Source organism: Lates calcarifer, linkage group LG1 (genome assembly GCF_001640805.2).
Source record: "Lates calcarifer isolate ASB-BC8 linkage group LG1, TLL_Latcal_v3, whole genome shotgun sequence".
NCBI lineage: Eukaryota > Metazoa > Chordata > Actinopteri > Centropomidae > Lates > Lates calcarifer.
In genome coordinates, this window is record NC_066833.1 from 10586487 (window position 1) to 10603760 (window position 17274).

The window sequence follows — 17274 nt, forward strand, 5'->3', positions numbered from 1 at the left end:
TGGAAAAGGTGAGCTTGGGCTGGTTCCTAACATTCTTTAATCTTAACCATGTAAGATTAAAGAATGACGTAGCTAAAATACTTACTCACAAACATACACGTTACTATGGTTACCATATGACCATGAAAGATATGTAGATTGCTTTGAGAGATTACCGCGACAGTTGCCGCAATCAGCTACCGGGACTGAAAAAACGTTACAGTAGTTGAGGGCAAAAGGTACCAGGATGCATTTGAACCAGCTTCTACACAGTTTACTTGATTAAATGTTAACTGTTTGAAATGTTCTATTTCATTCCACAACATTAATCTTTCAAAGCTTTGGTTCAGATGTGAAACGGAGCAAAACGGTTGTTAAATATGATCACAGTGAAATCTGATTGGTCCCTTATGGAAGCTGACAGCTAAAAGCAGAAGCATCAGATGTTAAAAAAAAAGTTTTTTTTTTAAACCCTCATCATTCCCCCTTCCTTTCCTTATTAATAACTAAACCATTTCCAACAACAACTAGTTGTTAGAAGAGTTTCCTTCGATGAAAACTTCCACAGGGTAAAGAATTTCAGTCTTGCCCTATGCTGAGATCAAAAGAATAACTTATGAGCTGTGTTGGGGTTGGATTTTCTCTGTTAAAACCCTAAAAGGTCTTTCAATAACAAGGGCTGGGGATTTGATTTGCATTTGGAGACAGCTTTCAGACAGGGTGCTGCACTAATGTTGCTGTAGAACAAGACTTAATGTCATGTTGCTGTCTAACACCGAGACAGGGATGCCGCTAAGTCAATTACACACACTCAAACACGCGCAGGCACACACTCGTGCACATGAACGTGTTTTGTAGGCGCACACATCACACGCTCAGGCGGCAGTGTGATGTAGAGCCTTGCCTTATGTCACAGCCCTGTCTGTTTATGAAGGAGCTGCTCAGTCAACCGTAAACTGGATCGCTTCAACAGATACAGAGAAAACCTTGGTGAATGGCAAGGTCAGGTGTGTGTGCACAGTGTGTGCGCATGTGGGAAACAAACCCACACACCTCGAGTGTTTAATACGCGGACAGTCCCACCTTGATGGTGTCTGTGTGTGTGTGTGTGTGTGTGTGTGTGGAGCCTCAGGGAGAGCTAGAGAGCTAAGGCAGCACTTCTGTCAAAGCCATCATCGGACATATCTGACCGCTCTGGGCTATGTGTGTGCACCTTATGGGTGTGTAAGTGCAGTACAGGAAGTGTGTGTGTGTGTGTGTGTGTGTGGAGAGGTAGGTGAGGCAGTGAATATATGTGTGTGTATGTAATGCATAAAACAGTCTCGGTTATCCTCCTGCTGTCTTATTAAAGATGGACAGATGTGGAAAAAGGCAAGTACCACCGAGGGAAACGGGAGAGAGGTCAGTGAGGAGAGGAGGAGGTGATCACAGCGATGGAGTGAGAGAGTGGAGATGGAAAGGGACATGGAAATCATATACTGTAGTGTGCGTTAGATAACAGTGTACGAAGGATGGAATGAAAGGACCCAAAATATAGAGATAAACTGAAGAAAAGTGGAGAAGTAAAACTTCAAGAAAAGAGAATAAACAAAGTAACAAACTAGGTTAGGAAAAGTGCAACTGTTAATTAAGTTGTCGTACACCCTTTTAGCAGATCAGAGTGAAATCCTTGCATCATAGTTGCTGTCAGTGGTTCCTCCCAGCACTGGGATGCGTAATATTCCACCACAGGACAACTGCTTTGCTCTTAATTAGCTCGAGAAGGCTTTGTGCTGAGGAAGGTCAAACATCTCAACATGACTGTGCTTTCTTTTCTGTGTTTAAAAAATTAGAAATGAGGAAATACCCAGAATAATGAGAGCTGAATTTGGCTCGCAAAGTATTCAGACAACTTGAATGTTAAAGCAGAGAAGAGGTCCTACCCAGAAAAACCCTGTGTGGGCTCACACACTGTCTTTGTACTGTATGAATGAGCTTATGTGGAGTATATACTTTACATACATGTGTCTCTGCCATTTAGTAGAGAAAGAATGAATCAAAGATTTCTCAGGATGTTTTGTAGTATTTTGAAAAGGGCCATGATATGGGTATGAAATGTTGTTGTATGTGACTGCGTGCTACAAGAGCATGTGATTCTTATTGTATGCTATACAAATCAGTACTCACTGTCCGAGCCCAGTGCCAGATCCTGCCTCGTTTCGTGCGTGCCGTGTCCAGTCGAACTGCTGGCCGTGTGCAGGGACCAGCTCACGCCTGACTGGGGATCAGCCGACCAGCCGCACAAGCTCTGCTCAAAGTCGCACACGGCTGACAGGGATGGAGTGGTGGCTGTGGGATGAGAAAGACAGACACAGGTTCTGAATAAAGACATTTGATGGTGCATGTGTTTAAACTTACAGTAAATAAAACAGATAATGAAGTGTGCCTGTGTTGTTTTGGGCACTTACACAGAGCTTTTAGCACCATGTCAAATTTAAACCTTTTTATTTCTCTGTTTCTTATGATCCTTTTATGAGACTTGATGCCGTAATGGCTGGCTTCTCTTTATTTTGATAGTGCTTTAAGAGAGATCCCCATTGTGTTAAGATGTTTTGGCAAATAGTGCTCATGAAATATGACATCTCAATAAATCATGCTGAATACAAGTATTATGGTTGAAGAGCGATCATGTGGAGGGAGAGAGAGAGAGAAGGGGTCAGACCGAAGAATCAGTGGAGACGATGATGAAAGCAAACACAGAGAGTGGTCAGAAAGAAAGCAGTGCAGTAAAGGAGTGTAGCTACAAAACAAAAGGAGGGACATGGTAGAAGAAATAGAGCATAAACAAGAAAGCATGGGAAATAAAAAATAAAAATAAAAATACATCTGGCGTTCCTGATACTATATTCAGTTTAAGACCCTGGGCTCAGTTATGTGGCAACAACATGGATCAACAAGGACCTCCTCAGACTACTGTACTTCACTATACATAAACTCCAGTGAGGCTACTTCCCTGACAGTCGCTGACCTATGGCTGTGAAGTGATATTCCCAATATGTGTGTGCATGTGCGTATGGGGGGGGGGCAAGATCCTCTGGCTGTGAGAGCTTATTTTCACTCAAACAGAGCTTCCTGTGGGACTCTTGAATCTAACAGACTTCAAAGCCCAGAGGCCCCTGCGGTGTACGATGACATCATGAGTTTGACCTTAAGAGCGCTGAGTGTGTGTGGACGAGAGACAGGGCGTGGAGGAAAATCTGTGCCTGAGAGTGCTTGAACGAAGCCTGTGTGTGTATATGTGTGTGTGTTTACCAGGTCTCATCGCAGTGGTTGTCTGTTCCACTCTGGGCACAGTTGGGGTCACTGTGTCGGGTACAGTGGTGGTTTCTGTCAACACAGAAAAAAACAAAACACTAAAGGTTAGAATAGAATAGAGATGACATGGCAGAACAGAGGAACACGTTACATCACTTGTAGATTTAGCACAAGCATTAAGCACGAGTTAATTCCATTTAATTATGGTTAATTTCCAACAAAGTAGAGACAATGCTTGGCTCACACCAACCAAATCCAAGCTCTCCTTTTTACATTTTTCACAATTTGTTCTACGCGTGCTTCATTGCACACCAGAAAAAAAGCATTATTTTACAGCGTGGCTGTGACGTCTGAACAAAGCGTGATTTAGACATTGTGCAGTAACTAATGGTGTTTGTACACACTTTGCTGTTGTTTTCCAGGACTGGGTATTAGGGCTGAAGTTTGTCATGATCCAGGCAGTGACAGAGTGAGCCGAGGCAGTGAGCTGGCACTCAGCTGAAGGCTGTGCCTCACCGCTCATTTTATCCACTGCAGGTTGGCACACCACGTACGCACACACAACGCTATGATGATAGATGCTGCACTCAGACTGACCTTGGTGCACAGCAGCATGCAACCAGTGTATGATAGATCAAACAGAGGCACACACACACACACACGTCAGCAGTGGGGTATGTCAGTATAACCCCAAGACCTTCTGGTCTTAATAAGCAGTTTTCTACTGTTTGGTTAAGACTCCTTAAATGTCCCTGAATGCTTTAGCAGCTCTCTCTCTCTCTCTCTCTCTCTCTCTCTCTCTCTCTCACACACACACACACACAAACAGGCAGTGGTGTAAGTACGTGGTGTGTGTCTATATATTGACGTAAGGGAACAGAAGACTGGCTTGCGTGGCACAAGGCTGACACCACAAACCTCTCACCAAATTATTCTCAGAAGCTACTTTTTTCCCCTCTTATTTTCTGCCATTCATTTCATGGTCGGCCTTTTTTTTTTTTTTTTTCCTTTTCCCTCCCTCATCTCATCCCTCTGCACTGCAAAGCCCCTCCATCTTTCTATCTTCTCTCAGCATTTGTCACAATAAATCTGACCAGTCTCAGTTCTGCTTTGCAAAACCGCCATCAACACCACAAAAAGCTCTCTCTCTCTCTACACACACACACACACACACACAACACACACACACACACACACACACACACACACACACATACACATACACAAAGTTGATCTCTCTTTTTCTCTGCCTCCCCGGCAAAGAAGTGAAACCCTATCTCGTGTTGTTTCTGTTTTACCACAACCGCAATTTTCTTCTCCATAACTCTTTCTCTCCTTCTCTTTCTGTCATCTCTCCCTCAGGCGTATTTTGATTTCCACTCCTTTGCTCTTGTCTGCCCACAGCCCCTTCTCTCTCTTTGTTAAGATTGCGTCTCTTGCTCTCCAGCTTCTCTCTGTGCTGTAACTCCGTCTGGTGTTATTTTATGTCGCTTCTAACCACCGGCTCAGTAAATCTGAGACCACCGTTGATTTACTGCTTGTTTGGTCGTTCTAGATGTTTCCATGACTCGCTTGGTGATCATTCCTGCCCTCCTTATATACGTGTGTGTCATGTTTAGCGTGAACTCTTAACCTCTGCTAGCTTTTGCTAATAGCTTTGACTTCACTGCAGCGTCTGGGTTTATCCAGTCCTCTAATGTGCATTGTGTGTGTGTGCATAACTTTATTGAGTTGTTTACACAGTCTGCTCTCAGTGAAAGTATGCAGGATTATTATGTAAGCCCAAACAGAGTGGCCTCATACTGCCGTCCCAACACACACTCACACACTCACACACACACACACACACACACACACACACGTTCACAGACAGAATTAGATATTAACATTGGATAAGTAGCTCCCAGCTGCTGACATTAAGCTGTTATAATTTGGTGCCCTTTACCACTGTAATTAGCCCCCCATATGGAGGAGAGAGAGAGATGAAGCAGAGAACACAACCCCCTCCACCTCTCACCACCATTTTCCTAATTAGTGACCACACACAGCTCCTGTCAGCCTCCCATGTCTGTCTGCATCTCCTCTTCACTCGTCTAATCCACTTTTGCTTTCTGTCTGTCCTGCCCTCTCCATTCCTCTCTCCCCTCCTCTTTTCATCCTCTTTTCATACTCTCTGTAGCAACTATAAAGGTCAGTAAAATAATTAAAATAAATTACTGTATAATTATTGTTTATTTTACATATTAATGTGAAAAAAATCTGTAATTTCAGTTTGTTTTTTCTGGCAATGGTTCCTTTACTTGTGTTAGATTGAGGGACATGTGCAGGCCAGCAGTGTGTTTAGTCAGTATTGAGGAAGATAACACAGTCAGCCATGTTTTAAACATAAGGATTCAAACTGGAATGATGGGCCGTCTTGAACACCACTGAGATACAGCAACTTACCATGACTCTCCAGCACTTTCTCTCACTTTCACACACACCTTCAACTGAGAAACAGAAGGTGTTCAGTTCAGTTAACTGCACGCACACACACACACACACACACACACACACACACACACACACACACACACACACACACACTGTCACAGGCCCAAGTGCTCATTGTAAATCTGCTGACTGAGCAGGGTGAGGCGGAAACAGAGAGACGAAAACTGTTCAATTATGGAAAGAGCTCTGGGTATAAATCTACCTCTGTCAGCCTAAATAATGACTACTGACACAGTATGTGAGTGTGTGTACGTGTGCACGTGTGTGTGTGTCTGGGAGGGAGAGCATGTCGACACTACTCAAATTATTGGTGACATGGTGCATGTGTGTGTGTGTGTGTGGGGGGATTTCTTTTACTTAATGACTGTGTGATTGACTGACAGGTTGAATGGCAGACTATGCAAGTGTGTATAGCAAAGAAAATGTCCTCTTTACTGTGTATAACAGAGACCTCAAGTGATATTTAATTTGCTAGTCTCCTGCAGGTATCTAGGTACTGTAAGTTGAATTACCTGTTAAAAAGACATTTTTCCAACATATTTTTTAACTTAAACTTGTGAATAGCAAGATACACTTGTTATAAACTGTTTCTAAATTCATGAAATAACAAAGAGTACATCTTTGTACATTGCTGAAACTGCATGTTTTTGCATCAGAAGCTGGAAAGAAAGAAAGCTCTTTGTGAAAGGAAACTTGGAAACTAGTAAGTAAAACTGATTTTAATCATTGCACTACCAAGAACAGGGCAGTTAAATGTTAAAAGTATGACATCAAATGAGAAGTAATGGTGGAAAACATGAGTGTTTCTGGATGAAAATCATGCCAGTGATCTGAATGGCAAATCAGACAACTGTACTTAAAAACCAAAAGTGCAGGTTTGATTTGTATGTAGCTTTAAGTGCTAGACTAATTATGACTCCCTCTTCTGAAGATGAGTGGGTGGGAAAATGAGTTCTTTACGGCAGGAAACTTGTTCCAGACTAAATGCCTCATTAGCCCGTTGTACAGCAAGGTACCAATGATATCTGGTTTTATGATAAGTACTGCACTGGACCACAAGTTGGAGTGTCTAGTGTATGGGGAAGGAGAGTCTCAGTAGCCCAGTAAAATGTATTGGTGGTATAAGACTGAGCACATGACTGCGGTTAAAAAGCAACGTATTATAGAGCTGAACAGCTGAGACACCAGAAGTGAAGACGCTCTTTATGTCAGGAAACTACTGACAGTGAATTGCTCATTAGCCCACTGTGCAACAAAGCACCACAAGGTATGTGATTGTAATTATAGCCTTAAGTGTCAAGCTAAGTACAACAACAACTGAGATGATAAAAAGAACCTGCTGGCAATGAATGGCTAACTACATCAGTGAACCATAGTCCGCTACAAAGGAAATGAGTTTAAATGTGGCAAAAACCATTAAGAAAGAATGCCATTTAAATTCTCTGGAGAACAGAGAGGGAGCTTTCTAAGTCACCAAGCACTAATATGTTAACAAGGATTTGGGTTTAACAATTTCCAAGGTCCAATCAGTACTTTTTTTGGCAATGATAAATTACAGTTACACTGACAGACTGTGCATAAATTTTTGGTCATGGATGGGAAATGTACTTTTTTCTTGAACATCACTTAAAATACAGGCTGGTCTTATCACAGATATTAACAAGTATTAGAAAAAATGGATGGATGGATGGTTGGAGAAATAGATAGATGAGGAAAGAGAGAAAAAACAAGAGGCAGGCATATCTGGAAAACACTGCAGAGACATGTTGAGCCAAACCTAAATATTTATATTGGAAAAACACAAGCTTTTCTGCACACAGACACGTGTAAACACACAGGCACCCACAATGAACCTGTGCCCAGTCCTAAGTGTTTCAATGTGTGATATCTCAAGAAGGAGGAGAAGGAAAAGATAAACTTAACTGTCCTCTCTGAAGTGAAATGAACGTAATTGTATATGGTTTAAAATAACTTCAGAACTTCCTTGGGGCGTGTGCTTGATTTTCAGGCCTGTTGTGTTGTGTCCATGTACAGTGGAGCCAGGAGCAGTGGTGGGCAAGTGTTTTTTTTTTTTTGTTTTTTTTTTGCTAAAGCGCCCCAGTGTTTTGGGAATGTACTAGTTGCCTGTAAAAAGTCTGAGCAGGTATCCCTTCAGAAGCAGGGTTGTTACAGTAGCCTTGTCTAGAGACGGGAGCGATTACATTCTTCTAATGGGAAGGGAGTCAAAGGGGTGGAGATGGAGTGGGTACTGCTAAAGCCACAAACATCTGCACACTCTACCTCCCTGTCTAACATTATTTTCCATTCCTTCTAATGTGTTTGTACCTGTTGGTATAAAAGAGCAGGGTCAGGTCTGTAACTTAATGAGATGAAATAATGGAATTGGCTGCAGGCAGCTTGATGTATGCTTAAGTCTTATTTTATTAAAGCAAGCCACTCTGTTCTTTTGGTTAGTTTTAAATGGCTTTGGCTACAACATTAATCAAAAGTGAAGTTAAACTCTAATTATTCATAATAATTTAATAATACTGTATGTCTAGCCACTGCTTGCTCTTTAAATACTATTAAACCTACCAAGAATAAAACTATTTGTCAGGATGCTTAAATATACGAGTAAGTAAAATGCTTCCCATTTGCAGAATACTTATGTGCATGTAGTAAATGTATTCATAACTTCTTAGAAATAACTGGCAATCCTGTTGGTTGTCATTGTTGGTAAATGTAGCGTTTATATAATCACATTGATCTCAGGGGAGGAGGGAGAAAAGACAGGAGGAGCAGAGGAGGGAGATGAGAGGGTGTAACTAAGGACACATCCCACCAATCATATGAAAGTGTCTGGACTGGAGCCACGGCTCACATGTGAAAGCGATCAGCGAAGTTGGACACACACACACAAACACACACACACACACACTTGGCTAAACCTGAATGACTGGCTGGAAACCTGGAACAACCGAACACCTCTAGAATGTTCTAGAACAAGAACTCTAAACAACATTCCCTCCAGGGTGCCACTGTAACTATGGCTGTGTTTGTGTGTGTTTGTGTGTTTTCCATGTCCAACATCATCAACATGTGAATGACAGACCCAGTGAAGGTACTTGGCTATCATTCGATACATTGTGAGTCATAAACTTACTGTTATTTTTAACCTTTAGTTTGGATTCCTACGTGAAGATTTGACCCAGGATTCTTCACGTTCATAAAAGTTTACATTCACCGGCATACAGCTGTGTCTTTTCTTGGACTAGCCACTGTCTTTTTTTGCTCAGAGATTCATTGATACTAGCTGTTGAGGTATTTCCCCAGGTTGTCTGACCCAGTCCGGGGGCCAACCTCTTGGCCATAGCTGCGCCACCTTCTCGTGCCAAATCTTTGAATGAAAGGCAGCAGAAACAAACCGTCAGCCGTGAATGGTGTAGTCTACCAACTGTAGTGCCCCTACTGGGTTAATCATTGTGGCTTTGTTGGAACACAGCGGTAAGGAATATAATTTCTGTCAGAATCTGTTTGGCAGTGTCTAAGATTTCATGACAAGCGAAGATCCATGATTTAAATAGCGGCAGCGGATGAATGAAAACAAAGCTGCTGTTAGCCACTCCGGACACAAAGCTGCTTTCTCTCTCTGGCTGTGCTTGTCAGCATCTCTCTGTTATTTTCCTCAAGTACCCCACCCATAACACTATAGTTTTCAATGGAGATCAGAAACTAAACGTGTATTTACACAACTAAGAACAAACCCCGTCTTGATGCCAGACAGGTGGTGTGTGTATGTGTGCGTGTGTGTGTGCATATGTGCCTGCCTGCCAACAGCTAGGTGTGGAGTGAAAGAGATGAGAGCGTAGCAGATGTTCTGATGGCTCAGTCATTTAAAACATGAACAAATCTGGCAGCTTGGCAGCTCTCTGTTCACATCCAATAGTTGGGGGTTACAGGACCTAAATTACATGTTGCCTCCATAGCTAGCGTGAATGATTAGAATGAGTCCTGCAATAATATTCTGGCTTTTGTTTCTGTGTTCGCACCCAGGGTTTGGTGTAATAATGAGATGCTAAACTACATTATTGTGTGCCCCCTAAGAACCCTGTATCCGTAATTTCGGATTTCTTCATTGTAATTGGGTGCAGAGATTGTCTCTCCCATGTGAGGAAATTGTTTTACAGCCCTGAGGCCAGGTCAGTATGCTTCACTGTAAAATATGAAAACAATACAGGGGAAGTAATGGAAAAGCAATGTGTTCACAATTGGGTTTGTTAAGGCTGATGAGGATGTGAGGTTTGTGACTGACATTGTATTATATTGTCTTTGTCTCTACTTTTGAATGATGAATAAATTAGTCTTAAGCAACATAACGTACGAGGATGTTTCTGTTTTTATCCTCAGTAGATAAATTGTACTTGTTGATCAGTAATTTGGAAGGCTAAATACTGATGTAAATTATATTATATCAATCTTGTCATGATGTGAAACATTTTAGACTATTCCAGGTCTGTTATTTATGACAACAGCTGTCAGGAATTAGACTTGGATAAAGGCTGATTTCTTCATAATGCAGTTGTAATAGTCGTGATAGTCGTGACCGTGACTGTCACCAGCAGTGGTCCATATTCTTCCCAAGGCCCACAGGAAAAAAAAAAGAGAGAAAACCAACCACTGAATAATAGAGGGGCCATTCTGCAGGCTGACATCTGTGGGTGTGTCAGTGAACATGTTGCCTTATACTGCTGATGTCTCTTCTTATTCAGTCGTCAGTTTTAATAATTCACTGTCTGTCTCAGCAGTAAATTGTGTTGTGTCTCGAAGTGCCAGGAAAACTAGAATTGCCACAGTTCCGATTTTATGAGAGGTCAAGTGTGCCCCTTTTAATGTGGGGTAACCTCATGGATGGATTCGTGCACAAACTGTTTTTAATGCTGCCTGTTTAGAGGAATGGAAGGTATTGGATAGAGGAAGGAAAACAACCTCATAGGATTTAATTTGAATGGAGATGGGAAGGTCTTTTCCTGTACGACTTTGTATCTCTCTTCCTGTCTGTGTGTCTTTATCGTCTGTTTGTGTGTCTGAATTTATAGGAGAGGCCAACTAGAGTTAAATGAGTGTGTGTCTGTGTGTGTTTTTGTGTGCCTATGACTTATGTGTAAACAGCTGTATTCAGTGGACTGAAGCTGATGCACTCTGTTGAATATTTTATCTTCCGTTACAACTCAACACTTGCTAGCACACACACACACACACACACAACTACACACACAAGCAAGAGGAGAAACAAAGTGTATTTTGTCTTTGTTTGGATGTGCTTTTCTGTTTTATTGTTTTCATTTATAGCGCTAGCAGAATGATTGTGGCTGCATAGTTGGTGAGATCATGCGTTTTTCAGTGTTATTATCCTAACGTCACCGAGTGTGGAGACAATTAAAAACCAGACAAAGTGAAATTTAACAAAAACAACTTGCTCTAAGCCACTAAAGATGCAGAATTATCTGTGTGTGGCTGCGTGTGGTATTTAGGATGGTAGCAGGAGCAGTTGCTGCGGTGATCATGTGAAGTGGGAATGAACTGCTATCACGTCTAATGCACGGATTACAACCAGAGGGCAAACATCTGGCACGCAGACATAGACCAGCAGACAATCAGTAGACTCCAGTAGCCAAGAGGTTGATCCGTACTGCGATCATGGAGATGATGATGGCTGCAGATACGATGCACATGATGTTATTAGGTGCAATAACAGGCAATGCGCATGGACAGAATGAAAGACTGCCAGTGTAATCACACAGGTTGCAGTCAGCATGATTGGGCATATTATGAAAAATGTATCTCCATCAGAGGGAAATAATCTGTTGTTGGGGTCAACGTTTCACTGTTAGTTTACTGTGTCTGAGGGTTAGATTCTGCTGTCCCCTGAAACTCAAAAAAAGTTTCTTTCTACCTTTCACGTCCTCTCATTAAGGATACTGTTAACTGGGAGAAAGCTGAATGATAATGGATGAAAGGTGCCATTAAAAATTTCAGCTTCAGTTTTCCACTGACTGCTGAACCTCTTCACCAGATGTATTATAACAGATAATTCTCCACATTATCTCACCAGTAATCACTTGTTCTTCAAAGTAAAATCGTTCCCTGAGGTAAACTGTAAATCTGTGTTATGCCAGTTTTTTTTCTGATATATCCATGGTAACCTGATGAAACCTGTGTTAACAGTAGAGGATGTCCCTTCTCTCCTCATCGTCACCAGTCTCCTGGCTAGTCCTGACACATCTAGGATGTATCGTTCCCTTTGGGCTTGCTCTCTCACTTTCTTTCTCTCTCTCTCTCTCTCTCTCACACACACACACACACGTTCAGACATTTTGTGACAGGCCATCAGCTGCAGCCAACAGCCCACTTCATTTCCACTGGGAACAGGTACATGTCATCTTCTATTCTTGTCTTCACCTGTCGCATATCACAACCTGACTAAAGCTGTAAAATCTGATGAGAGGAGAGGAGGCTGGCCATTAAAGTAGCATTTTAACAGGCTATTCTGGTTAAGAAAACATAATCTAAGTAGAGTCTAGCTATTGTTTTAGATGTAATTATAATAACTGTTATTGAGAATGTATTTGGCTCTGATCATTTCATAGCATAGGACATGAATTATTAATGCATTGCAACCTTAGAAACAAGGTTTCCATTGTCTATACTTCACTTCAGTGGTGAATTTATGTTGCACATCATCATTACTTAAGTAATACATTCAGGCCTTTATTATTGAAGTTACTGTGCATCTGAGAATAATTTGCTTGCTGCAGCTAACAAGCTGCATACATCAGTAGCATATTGTCCTAAATGGTACTTACACAGCTAAATAAAGACACATATAGACCAACGGTTTGCATTCATCACCAGCTACACTGAATTATCACTCTTTATAAACAATCGTTTATACTAATCGTTAAGTAGAAAAATATAACAGCTGAAAAAGCAAAGCTGATGGATTGATTGTGGACGCCAAAATGAAGCATGTACTGCACATAAGCTTTCACTACACACACACTCTAGCTACATGTTATTAAGATAATAGGCTGTGAACACACTATAGAGCAACTACACAGCTGGCCACTATTAGTAAAAGTCCCATGACCTAGACATGTTAATCCCTGTCCAGACATGTAGGAAAACCTCGTATAGAGCAAGATGATTAACTTCACCCAGTATATAGTAATAAGTCCATGCACATACACATTCAACACACATACAGAGACAGAGACACAAAGCCATACACAACACACACACACACATTTCAGATGCTTACAAACACACAGCCAAACATGCACTCAAACGTTACAGATGACAAAGAGATTAATAATGTGATTTACACAGTACATTTAAGTGACTAATGTTTTGTTTGTTACTATGTTGATGGATATGTGTGATTTGGACAAGATTGTTCTTGGTTACAATTTGTGGATAATTGGTCGTAAATGTACCGAGTATTTTATGCGCTGGTCGTATACAAAGGAGGAGACTGTGAATTAGTCTGTGTATCTGTGTGCATTTCTGTGTATGTGAAGCGAACATTCCCGCAAGCACAGAGCCGTAAGTTTGTCTGTGTGCAACCTTTTTCTTATCTAACATACGCAAGAGAGCGTTCTTACCGGGCAGGTCACAGCCGAGGACCTCCATCCTCATGCCGATCCCAGCAGGCGACCACCTCTCCGGAAAGACTCTGATGTACTGGGCCACTATCTCATCGAACCTCCGCACCTCAGGAGTGTCGTAGTGGCTGTTCCCTTCAAAAATCTAAGAGGAAGGAAGAAAAGGCACATTGATAGGGATGTTAGTAGTGTTTAGAGAGTTATTAGAGAGTGTTTTCTTACTCTCATTTTACAAGAAGGAACAAAGTAAGAAAAAACATTTTCCGCTTTAGTAGAAAAGATGTTTTCCTGCCAATTTTGACATTCTTGAGTCCAGTTCAGTCGACAGGAGAATCTCTCTATTGCCTGCTACACTGGATGACAGCTGTTTTTTATGTGAGGGTTTTAAGGGTAAAAGTACAAAACAGTGAGTGACAAGCTTTGATACTGTAGGACCCCACTAGTGGTGAGTTTTCTGAAGTGATGGGGAAACATATAAACAGCAGAGGTGATACATTTCTGTCATTTCATTGCTCCAGTATTTAAGTAATGTAAAATAATAGGGGAAACAATTGGAAAATGGTAAGCTTGTCTTTCCAAAAGTCATATAACACTCCTAATCAGCATTTTTTCCCAGCACAGTATGACATGTGCCATAAAAATAACAACAGAGACTGTGTTTCCTTTGATTTTCAAATGATTTTTTGAGGCGGCTCGCAGCAGCCTCTGGCAAAAAGATTTATTACAAACTGAAAACGGACTAGACTGCTCCAATCCTTTCAAAAATGTGGGCTGTGAAAGTTGTAATATTGGTTTCATTAATTGAATTGTATCTTCTGTCTTCCCCGTTCTTGGAATTTTAAAAACGTATGATGAGTTTCCCAGGATGCTCATTTAAAAAGACAGGCAGATGAGAGAGAACAGGATTTTAGCATCAGGAGAAAAGCCAGGCACTCAGTAGTACTATTAGAAGGTTTTAAGGCTGTGTCTCAGACAGGAGAACAGAGTTTAAAGTGCCCTGTCTCACACTGCATTAGACTGCCAGCAGTGTTGGGTGGTGATGCAGGAAAGACATTTTTAATTAACACCCATGAGAGACAAATGGAGGATGAGTGAACGAGAGGATGGAGAGACAGAAAAGCAGAGACGAAGAGTACAGAGGACTTAGAGGGAGGCAAAGACAGAGGCAGGGAGAATGAGGAGTGAGGTGATTAAATTGAATTATTATCAGAGCTGAGGCTGTAATAAAATGGCTTTTTTTTTTGCTGAAAATGACGAGGCTGAGAGAGACAGACGCAAAGAAGGAGGGAAAGGGAAGGAGAGTGAAGAGGGATTTAGTTGAAAGACAGCTATAAATAAACTACAAATGAGGGAGAACTGACAGTGACAATCAGAAAGAGGAGAGTACATATGTATGTGTCAGACAGAGTGAGAATATCTGTGTTTGTTTGTCTCCTGTACCTTAGCGAACCCAGTCTTGCTGTCAGTGATGTAGGTCCAGTCTTTGCCGGTCAAGCTGTGCGCCAGTTTGTACTTCCTGACAAATGCTCTGTTCTCAGCACTCGTGCTGCCCTCCAGCCCTCTTGCACCCTGGGTAATAATGCCGCGCACCGTCTTGGGCACACCGAGGTCCACCTACAACACAAAAACAGAATTATCACTCTCTGCACCACAGAAGCCCGTCAGTCTCTACATTCCCAGCCTTATGTGACCTTCACTAACATATGATCACTCAAAATGCTAGTTTTCCATTAGGGAGGCTTTGGAACTAGGTTCTTCTTTGCATGTCTTTAGAATTTCATGAACCGGGTTTGAGCACATGTCTCATCTCATTTTTGGGTGATTTTTCTGTGGTCTTTGGTTTTTGCATAATATTGATTCATTTTCTAAATGTAGTCTTCTCGGCTGTTATTGCATACTTGATTCCCAATTCTCCTAAACGCTGCAGTATCCTCTGGCACACCTTTTGTTTCTCACAACTGTCCAAGACACCCATTTCTCCCAGAGTGAACTTGGATGTCATTCTTTGTCCAGCACATATTTTCCACTGATATTCTTTCTTCAACTGCTGCTGCCAGTGCAGTTGCTGTAGTAAATGACAGTTTTTGTGTCTCTGGTTTGTCAGTCTTGTTTTGTGTTTGATGGGATGACACATTTTTGGACAGAATTTAGTTCTGGGAACCTCTCTCCAAAGCGTGGAGACTAATTAAAGCAAAAGCAGAACCAGTGACATGGTAGTTTCTGACATGTAGTTTCTGATTCAGTAAAATGACAACATACACAAGATCACTTATTACTTATACTGTATGTTGACATACCTGTAGCCACTCTTCTCCAGCTATGGGTTGTGTTGGGTTGGGAAACCAGCCTGAACGACTGGCCACTAGCCTGGCTGCCCCCATGGAGCCGTGGATGTCCCTCATGGAGGATGCAGAGATCTGGGAGTCGGGGAGCAGCCCAGACAACATACCTTGCAGTTCTGAGCAGGGAGCATCTAAACAGGAAACACAGAAAAAACAATGAGAATATTTTATATCGCCACCAGGCCTTTCCTAAATCATTACATACACTTTCTGATTGTTTTCTTCAGTTCCAGGTGTGAAGGTGATATTTGTTTATTTTGCCAAAGTAGAAATGAGTCCAGTTTCAAGCACTGAAAACGCTTGGAAAACATTGCTCTTATCTCTTTTCATGTTTCAAAGCTCTCTACTGCATCAAAGATTTGACAGTCAGCTGCCAAAAAATATGAACTGATTAAGCATTTTGTCCAAAAAAGATGAACACAGTGGAAAAACAATATGAATGTCTGATTGCTGTGAAAGGCCTCATATGAATTTGGTTGATCCCTGCATTATGTTAGATCTTTGCTGAATGAAGCAACAACAAAGACTTTTTAATAGAGTCTGCATGCAGTTGCAGTTACACACAGTAATAATCTAAAATAGACAGAAAAGTTATCCAAATGTTTACTGTGATGGATTTTATATCTCAAGTCTGTGAAATGAAAATGTGAAATGAAATTAGAGGCTGCCAGGAAGGTAGATATTCAATTGAAAAACTGCTTTGGAAACGGAGTGATGAAAATTTAAAGTAATTTGAAGGTAACAGGCCAATACCTACTATTATCATTATTCTTAAAAGGCTATTGGATTTTGCTCCATACAGTCTGCTTAGATGAGGCTGCTGCATTGCTAAATAAGCTCCACAAATGAATGTGGCTTTCAGGTCAGGAATAATATGGTGTCACCGTTTGATCTCATCTTGGAGCACGACTCCTGTGTGATTGCAACAGGAGTTGTTAAAACACAAACTAGTGTGTTACACTCCGCAGCCCTTCTGAGCTGCTTTCCATCAACCCATTTCATTATTTTCCCTTCCTATTGCTGCAAAGTTGATGCATAACTTTAACCAAGCTACCAAAGGGGATTCTTCCTGGGGAATTGAGCCAGAGAACTCCCAAACAGAAGAACTAAATGAAAGCATGTTGCAGATCAAAGGGATCCTGTTTATTACACTGACAAATGTGCTTTAGTCTAACAAGCATCAAAATATGGTATTGCCATGAATAATGACAAAAAAACAAAGGGGGACCAAACAAAGTGACCATTACTATTTGGAAATGGACAGGGCGAGAACATTATGGGATTGAAGAAGAAATGAAAACAGGGGATGTAAGGGAGGAAAACAAAGGGAGAAATAAAGTGAAAAGGAAAAAGCAAGATAAAAGGTGAGGATGAAGAGTTAAAGGACAACGGGAGAGATAAAGAGACAGACAAAAGGTCAAACAGAGAGATGGACTGAAAAGAGAGCATGTGGATAGAGAGCGTGTGAAAGATAAAGAGATGCAAGTGAAAAAGAGAGAGGGAGAGCAGATTGACGGTGATGGGTG

At 41.4% G+C, this 17274-nt stretch overlaps 1 protein-coding gene across 3 annotated transcripts in view; it reads right to left on the minus strand.

Annotated features, from left to right (window-relative positions):
• Positions 1–17274, minus strand: part of LOC108887110 (neuropilin-2) — an 83829-nt gene that overhangs the window by 19833 nt on the left and 46722 nt on the right. For all 3 annotated transcript variants that reach the window (XM_018682299.2, XM_018682297.2, XM_018682298.2), the window contains exons 9-13: positions 15704–15879; positions 14847–15020; positions 13407–13551; positions 3271–3345; positions 2146–2307 (exon numbers count right to left, since the gene is read on the minus strand). In XM_018682299.2, coding sequence (XP_018537815.1) covers positions 2146–2307; positions 3271–3345; positions 13407–13551; positions 14847–15020; positions 15704–15879 — 732 coding nt within the window. The remainder of the gene's footprint in view (positions 1–2145; positions 2308–3270; positions 3346–13406; positions 13552–14846; positions 15021–15703; positions 15880–17274) is intronic.